This window comes from Aquarana catesbeiana, linkage group LG09, assembly GCF_042186555.1.
Source record: "Aquarana catesbeiana isolate 2022-GZ linkage group LG09, ASM4218655v1, whole genome shotgun sequence".
NCBI lineage: Eukaryota > Metazoa > Chordata > Amphibia > Anura > Ranidae > Aquarana > Aquarana catesbeiana.
Window position 1 is genome coordinate 55,823,668 of NC_133332.1, and position 15,178 is coordinate 55,838,845.

Here is a 15,178-nt window from a genome sequence, read left to right on the forward strand (position 1 = left end):
TGCAAATGCAATACCTGTAGGTCTTTTCTTTCACCCATGAAGCCTGGCTGAAATACTCTCACTCCTATGTCCTGGCTTCTAGGACATGGCAGAAATTGGACGCTCATCCCCAGTATTGCAGGAGCAAGTGCACTCGCTGATTTCAAAAGCTGTGTGTGTGTAGTCTACGCGTTTGTGGACTGCCTATTGCAGATGTACTGCGACAGAGCGACCCCCCCGCTGCGCTAGATCATGTACATGTACGTGATGCAGCACCTCCAGGTAGGGGCTGCACGTGTGCCCGCCGCCCCGGCTGTGCTGTCATTCGCTACAGTACAAGCCGATCAGTGGGTTCCGGCTAATGATTTATGGCTGGAACCTGCTGATTGGCTGAGCAAATGACAGAACAGGGGTCTGTGTTGGTACATAACACAGCGATCTCTACAGACGGCAGCGATGGCCTGGTTTTGTTCTCCCTGCAAATCGGGGAGTAAAAACCGGCACATTGCTCAGTAAAAACTGAACACAGCACACATAGTAAACATTATTAGGCACACCGTTAACCCCTTGATTGCCCCTAAATGTCAGCCAGTGTCATTAGTATAGTGACAGTGTATATTATTAGCACTGATCACTGTATTAGTGTCACTGGTGGTGTCAGTCAGTTAGTGTCAGATTGTCCGCCGCACTATCACAGTCCCATTTTATAAGTCGCTAATTGTCGCCATTACTAGTAGTAAAAAAAAAAAAAAAAAAAAATAGAAAAACTCCAGTGTATACAGTGGAAACTCTGATTTGCGAGTAATGAGGTTAACGAGCTTTTCGCAATACGAGCACTGTATTTTTAAAAATTGTAACTCGGTTTGCGAGTGTTGTCTCGCAACACAAGCATGATTCAGGCCCAAGTGTGTGCAGTACCGCCTTTGGCCTGAGGTGGGGGGACGCCGTAGCCGATCGGCGCCGATCAGCGCCATTCGGAAATGCGCGGAAAGGCCTGAGGACAGCTCGGCTGACCTCGGGAACGGAGTCTTTCCGAGGTTTGCCGAGGTCAGCCGAGGTGTCTTCGGGCCTTTCCAGCTGTTTCCGAGGCTCTCCGGCGCCCCCCCCCCCCCCCCATGCGGTATTGCATGTCATTTAAGTCAATGCGGAACAAATTATTTCCGTTTCCATTGACTTCAATGGGGAAACTTGCTTTGATATGCGAGTATTTTGGATTATGTGCATTCTCCTGGAATGGATTATGCTCGTAATCCGAGGTTCCACTGTGTGTGTGTGTGTGTGTGTGTGTGTGTGCATATGTGTGTATATATATATATATATATATATATATATATATATATATATATATATATATATATATATATATATATATATATATATATATATATATATATATATTCCATCATTTTATAGACGCTATAACTTTATGTTTTATAGCAGAAAGTAAAAAGTATTTTTTTTCATTATTATTTTATTATTTATTTTTTTCAAAATGTTCATATTTTTTCATTTATATAATAAAAAATAACCCAGTGGTGATCAAATACCACCAAAACAAAGCTCTATTTGTGTGAAAAAAAATGATATAAATTTAGTTTGGGTACAGTGTTGCATGACCGCACAATTACAATTAAAGTAGCGCAGTGCTATACAGCAAAAAATGGCCTGGTCATGAAGGGGGTAAAATCTTCCGAAGCTCAAGTGGATACTTTCTCTTCCCCTATCCCAACACTGCTAAGCTCAGCTATTGTTGGTATAGGGGTACAGAGAGCACGCACTTTGATTTCACTACTGCAATGCTGGAATGAGATAAAATGATCCACAGCAAGTATATCCTGATGTGTTCACCCTAAAGATCGATTACTAGTTTAAAAAGAATAAAAATTACACTTTGTATTTTCCTTCATCTTTTTTTTTTTTTTTTTTTTTAAGGTCCATGGGGGACTCCTACAAATCTTCCCAGAAGGCCGATCAGTTGTAGCCAATATTGAGCCAGTATTTGACCGTCTGTTGATATTCTGGTCTGATCGACGAAATCCTCATGAAGTAAAACCAGCCTATGCCATGCGGTGAGTATCTCTGCCTGTATATAATATGTCTGTGTACCTATAACATGTGTCTGTACTCATCCATGGACAGAGCTTTATCTTAACACCTTCCTGTTCCATTGTTCTGATTGGACATCACATGGCGTCCTTCAGAACAAGCCACTCGCGTGCACCCAGCCTCGCCCGGAAACACACCGCATCTCCGATCATGGTAAAGAGCCTATGACGTGGGCTCTATACCACGTGATCAGCCGTGACCAATCACAGCTGATCACAGTGTAAATAGGGAAATGTCGGTTATCGGCATTCCTCTATTCACTCTGACAGGGTGTGAGTAGAGGAGAGCCAATAAGCGGCTCTCCTGACGGGGGGGGGGGGTCTGTGCTGATAATTAGTGTATTGATTATCAGTGCAGCCTCATCAGCGATGCCTGCCATTGTCCACCAGGGATGCCCACCAGTGGTGCCAATCAGTGCTGCATTTCAGTGCCCATCAGTGATGCCTCTCAGTGCCCATCAGTGATGCCTGCCAGTGCCTCATTAGTGCCCATCAGTGATGCCTGTCAATGCCTCCTCATCAGTGCCCATCAGTGATGCCTGCCAGTGCCTCCTCATCAGTGCCCATCAGTGATGCCTGCCAGTGCCTCCTCATCAGTGCCCATCAGTGATGCCTGCCAGTGCCTCCTCATCAGTGTCCATCAGTGATGCCTGTCAGTGCCTCCTCATCAGTGTCCATCAGTGATGCCTGTCAGTGCCTCCTCATCCGTGTCCATCAGTGATGCCTGTCAGTGCCTCTTCATCAGTGCCCATCAGTGATGCCTGTCAGTGCCTCTTCATCAGTGCCCATCAGTGATGCCTGTCAGTGCCTCCTCATCAGTGCCCATCAGTGATGCCTGTCAGTGCCTCTTCATCAGTACTGCCTCATCAGTGCCCATCAGTGCCTGTCAGTGTAGCCTAATCAACACACGTCAGTGAAGGAGAAAAATGACTTATTTACAAAATTTAGTAACAGAGATTAAGAAAAACTTTTTTTTTTCAACATTTTTTTTCCATTTGTTTAGCCGGGAAAAAAAAAACCCAGTGGTGGTTAAATAACACCGAAAGAAAACTATCTGTCCCCCAAAAATTATCCAAATTTAGTCTGGGTACAGTGTTGCATGACCGGGCAATTGTCATTCAAGGTGCGACAGCGCTGAAAGCTGAAAATTGGCCTGGGCAGGAAGGGGGTGAAAGTGCCCAGTATTAAAGGGGTTAAAGTTTATTTTTATTTTTCCTGTTTTTGTTTGAGAAGGGAAGGGATAAAACCCTCACCAGCTTATTTTTTTGCTGGGGAATTTTCCATTTATTTGCTGCCCTAGAGGTGCAGTAGGAAGTTAGAGGAAATCTCTCAAAAGTTAGAAGAGTCTAAAGCCGCGTACACACGGGTGGACTTTTTGACCGGACTGGTCCGACGGACTTTTTAACGAACGGACTTGCCTACACACGATCACACCAAAGTCCGACGGATTCGTACGTGATGACATACACCGGACTAAAATAAGGAAGTTCATAGCCAGTAGCCAATAGCTGCCCTAGCGTGGGTTTTTGTCCGTCGGACTAGCATACAGACGAGCGGATTTCTGGGTCCGGCGGAGTTACGACGTAAAGATTTGAAGCATGATCCAAATCTAAAGTCCGTCAGATTTGCGACTGGAAAAGTCCGCTGAAGATCCAATGAAGCCCACACACGATCAGATTGTCCGCCGGATTTGGTCCGTCGGACCAGTCCGGTCGAAAAGTCCGACCGTGTGTACGCTGCATAACTCTTAAGCCAGGTACACAAGAGCAGAATGTCAGGAAACATTTGCCAGTTGAAAAAAAGGGACCGACTCCCAATCAGTGCTCTCAGCCAATGCTGACCAGAGCAGACATTTTTTTTTCGAATAGTGTGTATCCGGTTTTAGACAACTGTCCTCACTGGAAGATTTCCCATTATTTCTTGTATGGGGACAGTTCTAAAATTTTGGATTCCCTTTTTTCTAGACAACAATGGTCACCAGTACAAATAGAGGGCTTAAAGTGATTGTAAACGATCATATTGTAAAACAACCCATTCAGTTTAAAATTGAAGTGAAAGGCAAAACATTTGTGTGTAGATATTAAAAAAAAACATTATAAATACCTTTTTTTTACCTCTTCTTCTTTTTTTTTGTGAGCACATTCCCTCTGTTCTCAGCTGCATAAGAGCTGGGGGGGGGGGGGGGAGAGAAGCAGCAGCACACTGATCTTCCAAGTGAAAGGTTGCGCAGGGGGCGTGTTGTGTCAGGATAAGTTTGATTGGAGGAGAGCAGCCTGAGTTCCCAGCATAACTAAAGACCTGACCACACTGTGCTTCTCCTGCTTGGTGTGGTCAGTTTTTTAATAGGAAAGCAGAGGGACAGGCAGGAACACCTAGAGTTCACATAAAGGAAGCAATACAAAGAGAACAGGATATTTTATCATACAAGTATATGGTACAGCAGGCCCATTTTAGGAATATGAAATGTTGAGGTAACAAGCGCTTTAAAGTGTTGCTAAACCCACAACAGTAAAGTCAGCATATATATGCAGTAAAGAATGTTTGGTATACTCACTGTGGAACCTAAGGGGTTAATCCTCTACATTGTGCAAAAAGGCTTTTTGATCCTATCTTCTCTGATCCTCCCCTTCTTTTACTGTCCCCAATTCATCTGCTGATAGAACAGAGCCTTGGAGCACATGCTCCGTTTGGTGTGTATTACTAGAGAGTTTTTTTTTTTTTCTTGGAAGAGTGCATGTGATCAGCACAGGGCCTGTGGCCTGTGTCCAGACAGAGGGTCAGGGGTCCTACAGCCTCACAGGACAGTCAGAGGAGAATTAAATCTTCTCCTACAAGCTTTAACCAGACACTGATAGAAGTCATAAAACTTCTATATACTGCTGATGAGAAAAGGAATTTAGCAGTTTATATTGACTAAAATAATTTCATTTCCATGCTCTGTGTACTGTGGGAGATCAGATATAGTGAATGCAGGCTCCTGGGTTTAGTAACACTTTAATTTCCCCAATGGGGACACAGCAGTAAAAAGAGGGTCTAACCCTTCGTCACCCTATCCAAAAAAAAAAAAAGTACAGATACAGTACAGCGAGTAAAGCTGGCCATACATAGGTTGTTTTTTTTTTTTCATTCAACCAGAGGGTTAAATGGAAAGCATGGACCCCATTCCCTCATCTACACATTCCAGGTGGATGCGGGAATCCTCCCTGTTGTGCGATGGTATTCATTGTCTCAGTGAGGAGACTTCCCCGCCATCGGAATACACAGAGCAGCTCTGCTGGCCATTACCTGTGGTGCTGATCGAGCGGCTTTTTTTCCGACAGGGAGGCTGTACACAAGTTCATCACTAGATCTATAACGGATGGCAATATTCACATGTAAGATTCCGACATGCTGGTTGTACCCAAATCGTTTGATGGATCGACTTGTGTACATTCAGCCTGCCCATAGATGGTTCAAATCTCGGCTGGTTTAGCATCGAACCATCTATGACCTGCTTTAGTAGCAGCGTAAACCTGCTTACAAGCAAACCTAACCATTCATTATTCTAGTCTGCTGTGTATCCCAGATATACGCCGCTATTTATATGTCCATGTGAATTAGGAGTGAGGATGAATTTGAGGGTTTAGTTTATTACCTTTATTGTGTCATAGTCTGTGTATAGTGACATTGCTGTTCTTCTTCTTCATCCACAGGTATGCAATTACTGTCTGGTATTTCGATGCAAAAGAACGATCAGAGGCCAAAGATAAATACAGATTAGGTAAGAGGAGAGACCGCCTTGTAAATCATAGGTTAGAAATGTATGTTTGCTTCTAACTTACAGCAGTACAGTAATGTAGAACAGTCCTATAGAAGGGAAAGGGTATTGTAATATCAGTAAAGGTACATTTGTATACCTCTAACAAAGCGGATCCATGAAATCAAATGAAAAGAATCAAGAGGGTTTTTTTTTTTTTAATTAACCACTTCATCTCTGGAAGGTTTCATGATCAGGCCATTTTTTGGTATACGGCACTGCGTTACTTTAACCACTTGCCGACTGCTGCACGCCGATATACATCGGCGCAATGGCGGCAGTGGGCAAATGGGCGTACCTGTACGTCCCCTTTAATCGGTGGGGCTAGCGGCACGCGCCGCCACGTACAGGGTGACCGTTCCTGCGGGACCAGCGGACTCTGTGCCCGTGGGACTGGTGGACTCAATGTCCGCCGGTCTTCCAGCGATCGTGTCACAGAGCGGCAGAATGGGGAGATACCTATGTAAACAAGGCATTCCCCCATTCTGCCTTGTGTCATGACAGAGATCACTGTCATCGGGAGCGGTGATCGCTGTCATGTGAGTTGAAGCCCATCCCACCCACAGTTAGAATCACTCCCTAGGACACACTTAACCCCTTGATCGCCTCCTAGTGGTTAACCCCTTTACTGCCAGTGTCATTTACACAGTATTCAGTGCATTTTTATAGCATTGATCGCCGTATAAATGACAATGGTCCCAAAATAGTGTCAAAAGTGTACGATGTGTCTGCCATAATGTCGCAGTCATGATAAAAATCGCAGATCGCCTCCATTACTAGTAAAAAAAAAAAAAAAAAAAAGAATAATAAAAATGCCATAAAACCATCCCCTATTTTGTAGACGTTATATAACTTTTGCGCAAACCAATCAATATATGGTTATTGCGATTTTTTTTTTTTTTTTTTTTTTTTTTTTTCTTTATTTACCAAAAATATGTAGAAGAATACATATCGGCCTAAACTGAGGAAAAAAAATTGTTTTTTTATATATTTTTGGGGGATATTTATTATAGTAAAAAGTAAAAAATATTGCTTTTTTTCCAAAATTGACGCTCTTTTTTTGTTTATAGTGCAAAAAAAAAAAAAAAAACGCAGAGGTGATCAAATACCACCAAAACAAAGCTTTATTTGTGGGAAAAAAAGGACGTCAATTTTGTTTGGTGCAATATCGCACGACCGCACAATTGTCAGTTAAACCGACGCAGTGCCGAATCGCAAAAAGTGCTGTGGTCAGGAAGAGGGTAAAATCTTCCGGGGCTGAAGCGGTTAAAGTGGTTTTAAACCCATTAAAAAAAATTAAAAATACCTGCAAGTCAAAGACATAATGAGCTTGGATTCATTGCATCCTAGTTCATTATGAAATACTCACCTTAGATCAAAGCTGTTGCAGCAGTCCCCGTACACCACTGTGACCGGCAATATGTCTCCTGGAGTTATTTCCGAGTTCCGGCGCTGTGATTGGCCGGGAGCCGCCAGTCATGACACAGGCCCTTTAGAAACGGCATGATCAAGCCATTTCTTCAGTGCGCCGATGACGTCAGCGTATATGGTAAACATCTCCTAAACCGTGCAGATTTAGGAGATATTTCCAGTACCTACAGGTAAGCGTTATTATAGGCTTACCTGTAGGTACAAGTGGTGTAACAGAGTTTACAACCACAATGACGGACAATTGTGCGGTCGTGCGACGCTGTACTCAAATAAAATGTATGTCCTTTTTTTTCCCCCAAAAAATAGAGCTTTCTTTTGGTGGTATTTGATCACCTCTGCAATTTTTTTATTTTTTATGCTATATACAAAAAAGACAGACAATTTTGAAAAATTTTTTTTTTTTCCGCTATAAAACATACCCAATAAAAAAAAAAAATGTAACAAATCCAATTTAGGCCATTGTGTATTCTGATATTTTTGATAAAAAAAATTCCCAATATGTGTTTTTTGATTGGTTTTGGCAAACGTTATAGCATATACTATGGTATATTTTAATGTATTTTTTTAATTTTATGTTTTTTTTACTAGTAATGACGGCGATCAGTGACTTACAGTGGGACTGCGATAATGCGACAGACAAATCGGACACCCAACTGACACTTTTGACACATTTTGGGGACAGTGACACTAATACAGTGATCAGTGATAAAGACTATGCACTGTCACTGTATACTGCACTGTACAGTGCTTTGACTGGGGGAATGTAAAGATCTGTGTTCCTGCTCAGCAGGAACACAGGATCAGCACGTTCCCCTCTAAGAGAATGGTGGTCTGCTTTGTTTACATGGCCGTTCTGCCTCTTTCCCGAACGTTTGGCAGGTCTCGGCGGACATCGCATCCGGCGGACCTGCTGATTGGACACAGCGGGAGCCAATCACAGCAAGAGCGGGTCGGCGTGCGCACGTGCCCCAGACCCGGAAGTGTCAGATCACATACTAGGTACGTGATCTGGCACAGAGCAGCCGCCCTGCCGCAGTATATGTGTGTGGGGCGGTCGCTAAGTGGTTAAATTTCTTTTGATTGAAAATTGTACAAACATAGGCACTGTCCACACATTGGAGGTAAGTATCAAATGCAGCAGCTTCGAGAGTGGTGAGAACTTCCAGTTTTGTTTAGTCGTCATGCACACTGGACAAGTGCTTTGTGCACTGGTTTGCCGTCCTGTTGGAACAGGAAGGGGCCATCCACAAAGTGTTCCCACAAAGTTGGGGGCATGAAATTGTCCAAAATGTCTTGGTATGCTGATGCCTTAAGAATTACCTTCACTGGTACTAATGGGCCATGCCCAACCCCTGAAAAACAACCCCACACCATAATCTCCCCTCCACCAAATGATTTGGACCAGTGCACAAAGCAAGGTCCATAAAGACATAAATGAGTGAGTTTGGGGTAGAGGAACTTGACTGGCCTGCACAGAGTCCTAACGCCAACCCGAACACTTTTGGGCTGAATTAGAGCAGAGACTGCAAGCCAGGCCTTCTAGTCCACATCAGTGCCTGACCTCACAAATGCTCTTCTGGAAGAATGGTCAAACATTCCCATAGACACACTCCTAAACCTTGTGGACAGCCTTCCCAGAAGAGTTGAAGCTGTTATATCTGCAAAGGGTGGGACAACTCAATATTGAACCCTACGGGCTAAGACTGGGATGCCATTAAAGTTCATGTGTGTGTAAAAGCAGACGTATACTTACTATATTATACTTTTGGTAATATAGTGTATGTATAATATATCTATACCTGGAATTCTTCTTTAAGGGAACACACTGATTGGTTGTAGGCTGTTATTTTATGCTTAATTATATGACCCAAAGGTTTTCCTCCTCCTTTAATATAGGTGAAAGATGCTCTGTAAGCTATTAACCATTCCTGAAAATTGGGACAATTTTCCTGGTGTAACCTTTTTCTTTTTCTGTCTCCTCTTCCAGCCAGCGGACAGAAAGGAATTCAGGTTCCCGTCTCTCATGGTGGCACCGTGTGATAGGAGGACCAGCACATCTCCTAGCGGTCATTCTGTGGGGACCTCTGTGAAATTGAAAGCTGCTATCACCCTGCCAGGGGCTGAGCGTCGGTTGTCGGGCTCAGCGGAGGAGCCTACCTGCGGCTGTGGAGATCTCACTGCCGTCTTATTAGATTTGCCCGCTTGGCCTATAAGGATTTTCTTGAAATGTGAATAAAGGACATGCAGATGGCGTTGCATCCAGCAGAGTATTGCACAGGGGTGGCACTTGGTATCTGCAGACTGTTTCAGAATTATTGAATGTTCATGAAAACATTGCACAAGGAGCTGGGGGGCCGGGAGGAAGGCATCAAGGGTCTCTCCTGTGTGTTTGTGGTCTGGTCTAAGAAGAGGAAGAGGAATGAGAATCCGGTATGGGGTATTCTAAAAGAGGGGTGGTGTGAGGATACAGATGATATTGGAGACATGGCAGGGGGAGAGATGCTAACAAATGTGAACAATGTCACAGAATATAACACTTCCTGTATGACAGTATGGGGGACAAGGAGAGAATACAAAGAAACCATGTTCTTTTTGGCCTTAAGCTACTGGTAACATTTGCAGCAGTGTATATTAAATAGGTTATCCCTGATCATATGCTGATCCTGGAAAATAATAAAAAAAAAAAAAACATTGGAGAATATGTCCTGAACGCCGTGTTTTTGCTGCAGTGTCCTGCAGTGACTTATCCAGATATATGGAATGGGATCCTTTAAACCTACAAATCAAAACAAATGGCAGTATGTATGAATGCAACCTTTTTAGAAGACAACTGCAAGTGAACCTGTGTTTTGCCCAGGCTGAGCAAAGTGATGTATTTAAAGCGTAGCTCCACTTTACAGTCAAATTTGAGAAAACCCCAATATTTGTTTATGTGTTCCCATCCACACAGCATGTCTAAAAAAAATATTTTTTAAAAGGTTTCTTACCTTTTTTGTTTCTTAGAAGGAGGTGTCATGGCTGACTGTTCCTCAAAAAAAAAAAAAAAAAAAAAAAAAAAACAATATTGGAGTGAGCCTAACCCAAGTCTGTCCACATTAACAACATACAATGCAAGAAGCCCAGCCTCTACACTTTTAACCCTTTGTTAGGACAGATAGTATATAAGTGTAATTACAAATGATGAAGAGCTGCCTGCACAGTGCAGGCAGGGTTATTGATGGCACACATAGATGCCCAGCCCCCTCATAAACAAAGTGAACTACCTAGGATTTTTTCTTGCTGGAGGTTCCAGAATAGAGCAAATACGGTGCCTTGAAAAAGTATTCATACCCCTTGAAATTGTCCACATTGTGTCATCTTACAACCAAAAATGTGATTGTATTTTATTTATTTATGTGATAGACCAACACAAAGTGGCACATAATTGTGAAGTAGAAGGAAAATAATAAATGGTTTTCCAAATTTTTTACAAACATGTGAAAAGTGTGGGGGGCATTTGTATTCAGCCCCCCCGAGTCAATACTTTGTAGAACTTTCACTGCAATTACAGCTGCAAGTCTTTTTGGGGATGTCTCTACCAGCTTTGCACATCTAGAGAGGGAAATTTTTGTCCATTCTTTGCAAAATAGCTCAAGCTCTGTCAGATTGGATGGAGAGCGTCTGTGAACAGCAATTTTCAAGTCTTACCACAGATTCTCAATTGGATTTAGGTCTGGACTTTGACTGGGCCATTCTAACACATGAATATGCTTTGATCTAAACCATCCCATTGTAGCTCTGGCTGTATGTTTAGGGTCGTTTTCCTGCTGGAGGTGAACTTCCGTCCCAGTCTCAAGTCTTTTGCAGACTAACAAGTTTTCTTCTAAGATTGCCCTGTATTTGGCTCCATCCATCTTCCCATCAACTCTGACCAGCTTTCATGTCCCTGCTGAAGAAAAGCATCCCCACAACATGATGCTGCCACCACCATGTTTCACGGTGGGGATGGTGTGTTCAGGGTGATGTGCGGTGTTAGTTTTCTGCCACACATAGCGTTTTGCTTTTAGGCCAAAAAGTTCAATTTTTGTCTCATCTGACCAGAGCACCTTCTTCCACATGTTTGCTGTGTCCTCCACATGGCTTCTCGCAAACTGCAAATGGGACTTCTTATGGCTTTCTTTCAATAATGACTTTTTTCTTGCCACTCTTCCATAAAGGCAAGATTTGTGGAGTGTACGACTGATAGTTGTCCTGTGGACAGATTCTCCCACCTGAGCTGTGGATCTCTGCAGCTCCTCCAGAGTTACCATGGGCCTCTTGGCTGCTTCTCTGATTAATCCTCTCCTTGCTCGGCCTTTCTGTTTAGGTGGACGGCCATGTCTTGGAAGGTTTACAGTTGAGCCATATTCTTTCCATTTTCGGATGATGGATTGAACAGAGCTCCGTGAGATGTTCAAAGCTTGGGATTTTTTTTTTATAACCTAACCCTGCTTTAAACTTCTCCACAACGTTATCCCTGACCTGTCTGGTGTGTTCCTTGGCCTTCATGATGCTGTTTGTTCACTAAGGTTCTCTAAGACAGTGGTCATCAACCCTGTCCTCAGGGCCCACTAACAGGCCAGGTTTGCAAGATAACTGAAATACATCACAGGTGATATCATTTGCTGCTCAGTGATTGTAGTATTCTAGTCTGCATCTCCCCAAGGTAATACATAAAACCTGGCCTGTTAGTGGGTCCTGAGGACTGGTTGATGACCACTGCTCTAAAAAACCTCTGAGGACTTCACAGAACAGCTGTATTTATAATGAGATTAAATTATACACAGGTGGACTCTATTTACTAATTAGGTGACTTCTGAAGGCAATTGGCTCCACTAGATTTTAGTGGAGATATTTATTTGTAAAAAATGTTACAAACCATTTATCATTTTCCTTACACTTCACAATTATGTGCTACTGTGTTGGTCTATCAGAAAAAAACCCCGATTAAAATACATTTACGTTTTTGGTTGTACAGTAACATGACAAAATGTGGAAAATGTCAAGGGGTATGAATACTTTTTAAAGGCACTGTAAAAGGTAAGCTGCAATTTTTAGATATCCTATGTGAATGGGGACACATAACAAATATAAAGTAGGTGTTATCCCAATTTGGCTGCAAAAGATGAAATCCATTTTAAAGTGTTTGCCATAGAAAGAAAAAAAATTATATATACAGTGTGTGTATATATTTGGTACATCTCTGCAATAAGTGAATATTGCTGCATGTTTTATCTTGTTAAGCATGTTGCAGGTTTCCGATGAACTGGCCAAAAGTTGAGCAGCGGGGAGACCCTATTGGCACCCTTCTGCCCGACTTCCTTTCATCTGAAAATCAGGGAAGTCCATACATATCATTTTCGACCAAAAAAATCAGCTGATGTCGCTGTTTGGCAGCAACCACTGTATTCTGACAGCCAGAATACAATAGCCTCTGCGTGAGATTTGTCCAACTGCACTGTTTAGTGTGGATGGAGGAATCTGTTCAATCCTTTTTCCTTCAACTCACCGGCTGAACACAAATAATCTGTTGGCATACGCCCATCTTAAAATGACCTGATTTGGCCTGTAGCTGGCTTGCCATCTTTTTTTAACCAGAGGTTGTTAAGCTGGCCATACACTAGTATGCCCCGTGCAAACGATCGGATATTCCGACAACAAAACTCAAACTTGTCTGGCATACACACAGTCACACAGATGTTGTTGGAAATTCCGAACGTCAAGAACGCGGTGACGTACAACACGTACGACGAGCCGAGAAAAATGAAGTTCAATAGCCAGCGCGACTCTTCTGCTCGATTCCGAGCATGCGTGGAATTTGGTGCCTCGGAATTGTCTACACACGCTCGGAATTTCTGACAACAGATTTTGTTGTCGGAAAATTTGAGAACCAGATCTCAAATTTTTGTTGTCGGAATTTCTGACAAAAAATGTCCGATGGAGCCTACACATGGTCAGAATTTCCGACAACAGGCTCCCGACAAATGCCGGAAATTCCGACCGTGTGTACGCGGCAGTAGAGTTTTCAATAAACGTTCATTCAGTACATTTGATAACATGACAAATTTGCTTCAAAAATCTTTTGCTTTTAACTTTAGATTTTGGAGTGAATGGACTTTGCTGAACGAAAACCGCATTCACTGTTAGGCCCCATGCACACTGGACATTTACCTAATCCTTCTAAATGGGAGGAGAAAAGCCGCGTCAAAGAGCCTAAAGCTTAGTTTTTGCAAACACGCTTAGGTGCGTTTAGGCACGCCAAACGCCTGGGCGTTCATTCATTTCATTGGCCAGAATATTAATTTATTTGGGTGTTCATTCATTTCATTGGCCAGAATATTAATCTATTGGGGTCATTAAAATGAATGAACACTCAACTGCTTGATGCTCCTAGTGCTTAGGTGCGTTTACACACATTTAGGCGCATCGGGCGTTTTTTTTTTTTCTGCCAAAACGCTGCTGCTCCTGAACGCACTGCCTTTAAACACCTCTAAATGCCTATTTGTGCATGAACACATAGGCTATCATTTAGGGGCATTTAGAAAATTTACACAAAAAAAAACGCAAAAAGCAGCGTTTAAAACGTCCTGTGTGCATGAGGCCTTAGAAATTTGTTTGAGGAAAAATTCTCCATCCTGCGCCTTCGAATTTTCTCATTATTGCAATCAAAAATGGATGTTGATTTGATCCCACTAATTATTAGAAACTTGAATGAACGTTATTAAAATGCAAATTTTTGTACTAAATTCTAATTCTAATAGTCGTATTTTATAGTGGGGTCCCACCCGATTGCTGTATCCTCCCAATCCTGCTCTGCATCCGTAGATGATCTATGCTGATAACCTCCAGACTCTTTTTACATCTGCAAATGTTACTAAAAGCTTTATTTACCCCCAACCTGTAATTAACGTCCATGTAAAAAAAATAGATAAAAGATGATGGGTGGCAAATGGAATCGATAAAAACAATCCCTAAAGTGCGAATCCGGAAACTTTTTCCCAAGGCAGCCCGCTGTCCAGACATGATGCGTTTCCTTTATCTGCTTGAAGCAGGGCCTGGGCTCTGGCAGTGAAAGGGTTAATGTGAGTGTGTGCGAGTGGAATTCACATGTCGTTTTTTTTTACTTTTTATCGCCCCTTTGCCCACAACAAGCTGAGGTGGAGATCGAATGTCTAAGAAAGAAATACTGATTTATATTGTAACAGCTGCAATAAAAATTACCTCATTACATAGCGCTGAGTCCATGCGTTTTATTGGTGGCGGTGGGTATAGAAGTGTGTGCAGGAATATTTATAGATGCACCATATTACCAAAAGTATTCGGACGCCCGCCTTTACACGCACATGAACTTTAATGGCATCCCAGTCTTAAGCTGGATACACACTATACAATTTTCTTTTGATTTTTTCCTTTAGATTTACCAAAACCCTTATAATATGAGGTCAAACCTAAACACTTTCAATTTGCATGCAATCAGGCAGGCCCTTGTACCACATAGTTGAAGGTAAATCTAAAGGAAAAAAATCAAAAGAAAATTGTATAGTGTGAATCCAGCTTAAGACTGAATGCAGGGTCCTGGGTTTAGTAACACTTTAAGGTAAAATACCTGTGTGTTGAGTCTTTAGAACCACTTTAATTTTGTGAAATTGCTGCTACGCTATAAATCCTGTATAACAATACTAATAGCCATTGTCTTTAGATTTCAAACTATTATAGGCAGGGCCTTCTTGACCCTTCTGCATTGATATGTATTGTAACTGTGCTGTAGGGGGGATGAGCTCACTAGGACAACACAGAGCTCGCTGTTCCTGATCACTAGGAACAGCCAATCTCAGTGTTGTCACCTGTT

General features: G+C 42.4%; 1 protein-coding gene across 3 annotated transcripts in view; it reads left to right on the forward strand.

Annotated features, from left to right (window-relative positions):
* Positions 1-14,561, forward strand: part of EGLN2 (egl-9 family hypoxia inducible factor 2) — a 66,191-nt gene extending 51,630 nt beyond the window's left edge. For all 3 annotated transcript variants that reach the window (XM_073598548.1, XM_073598550.1, XM_073598549.1), the window contains exons 4-6: positions 1,912-2,048; positions 5,777-5,844; positions 9,299-14,561. In XM_073598548.1, coding sequence (XP_073454649.1) covers positions 1,912-2,048; positions 5,777-5,844; positions 9,299-9,351 — 258 coding nt within the window. In that variant the 3' untranslated portion in view covers positions 9,352-14,561. The remainder of the gene's footprint in view (positions 1-1,911; positions 2,049-5,776; positions 5,845-9,298) is intronic.
* The last annotated feature ends 617 nt before the right edge of the window (positions 14,562-15,178 follow it).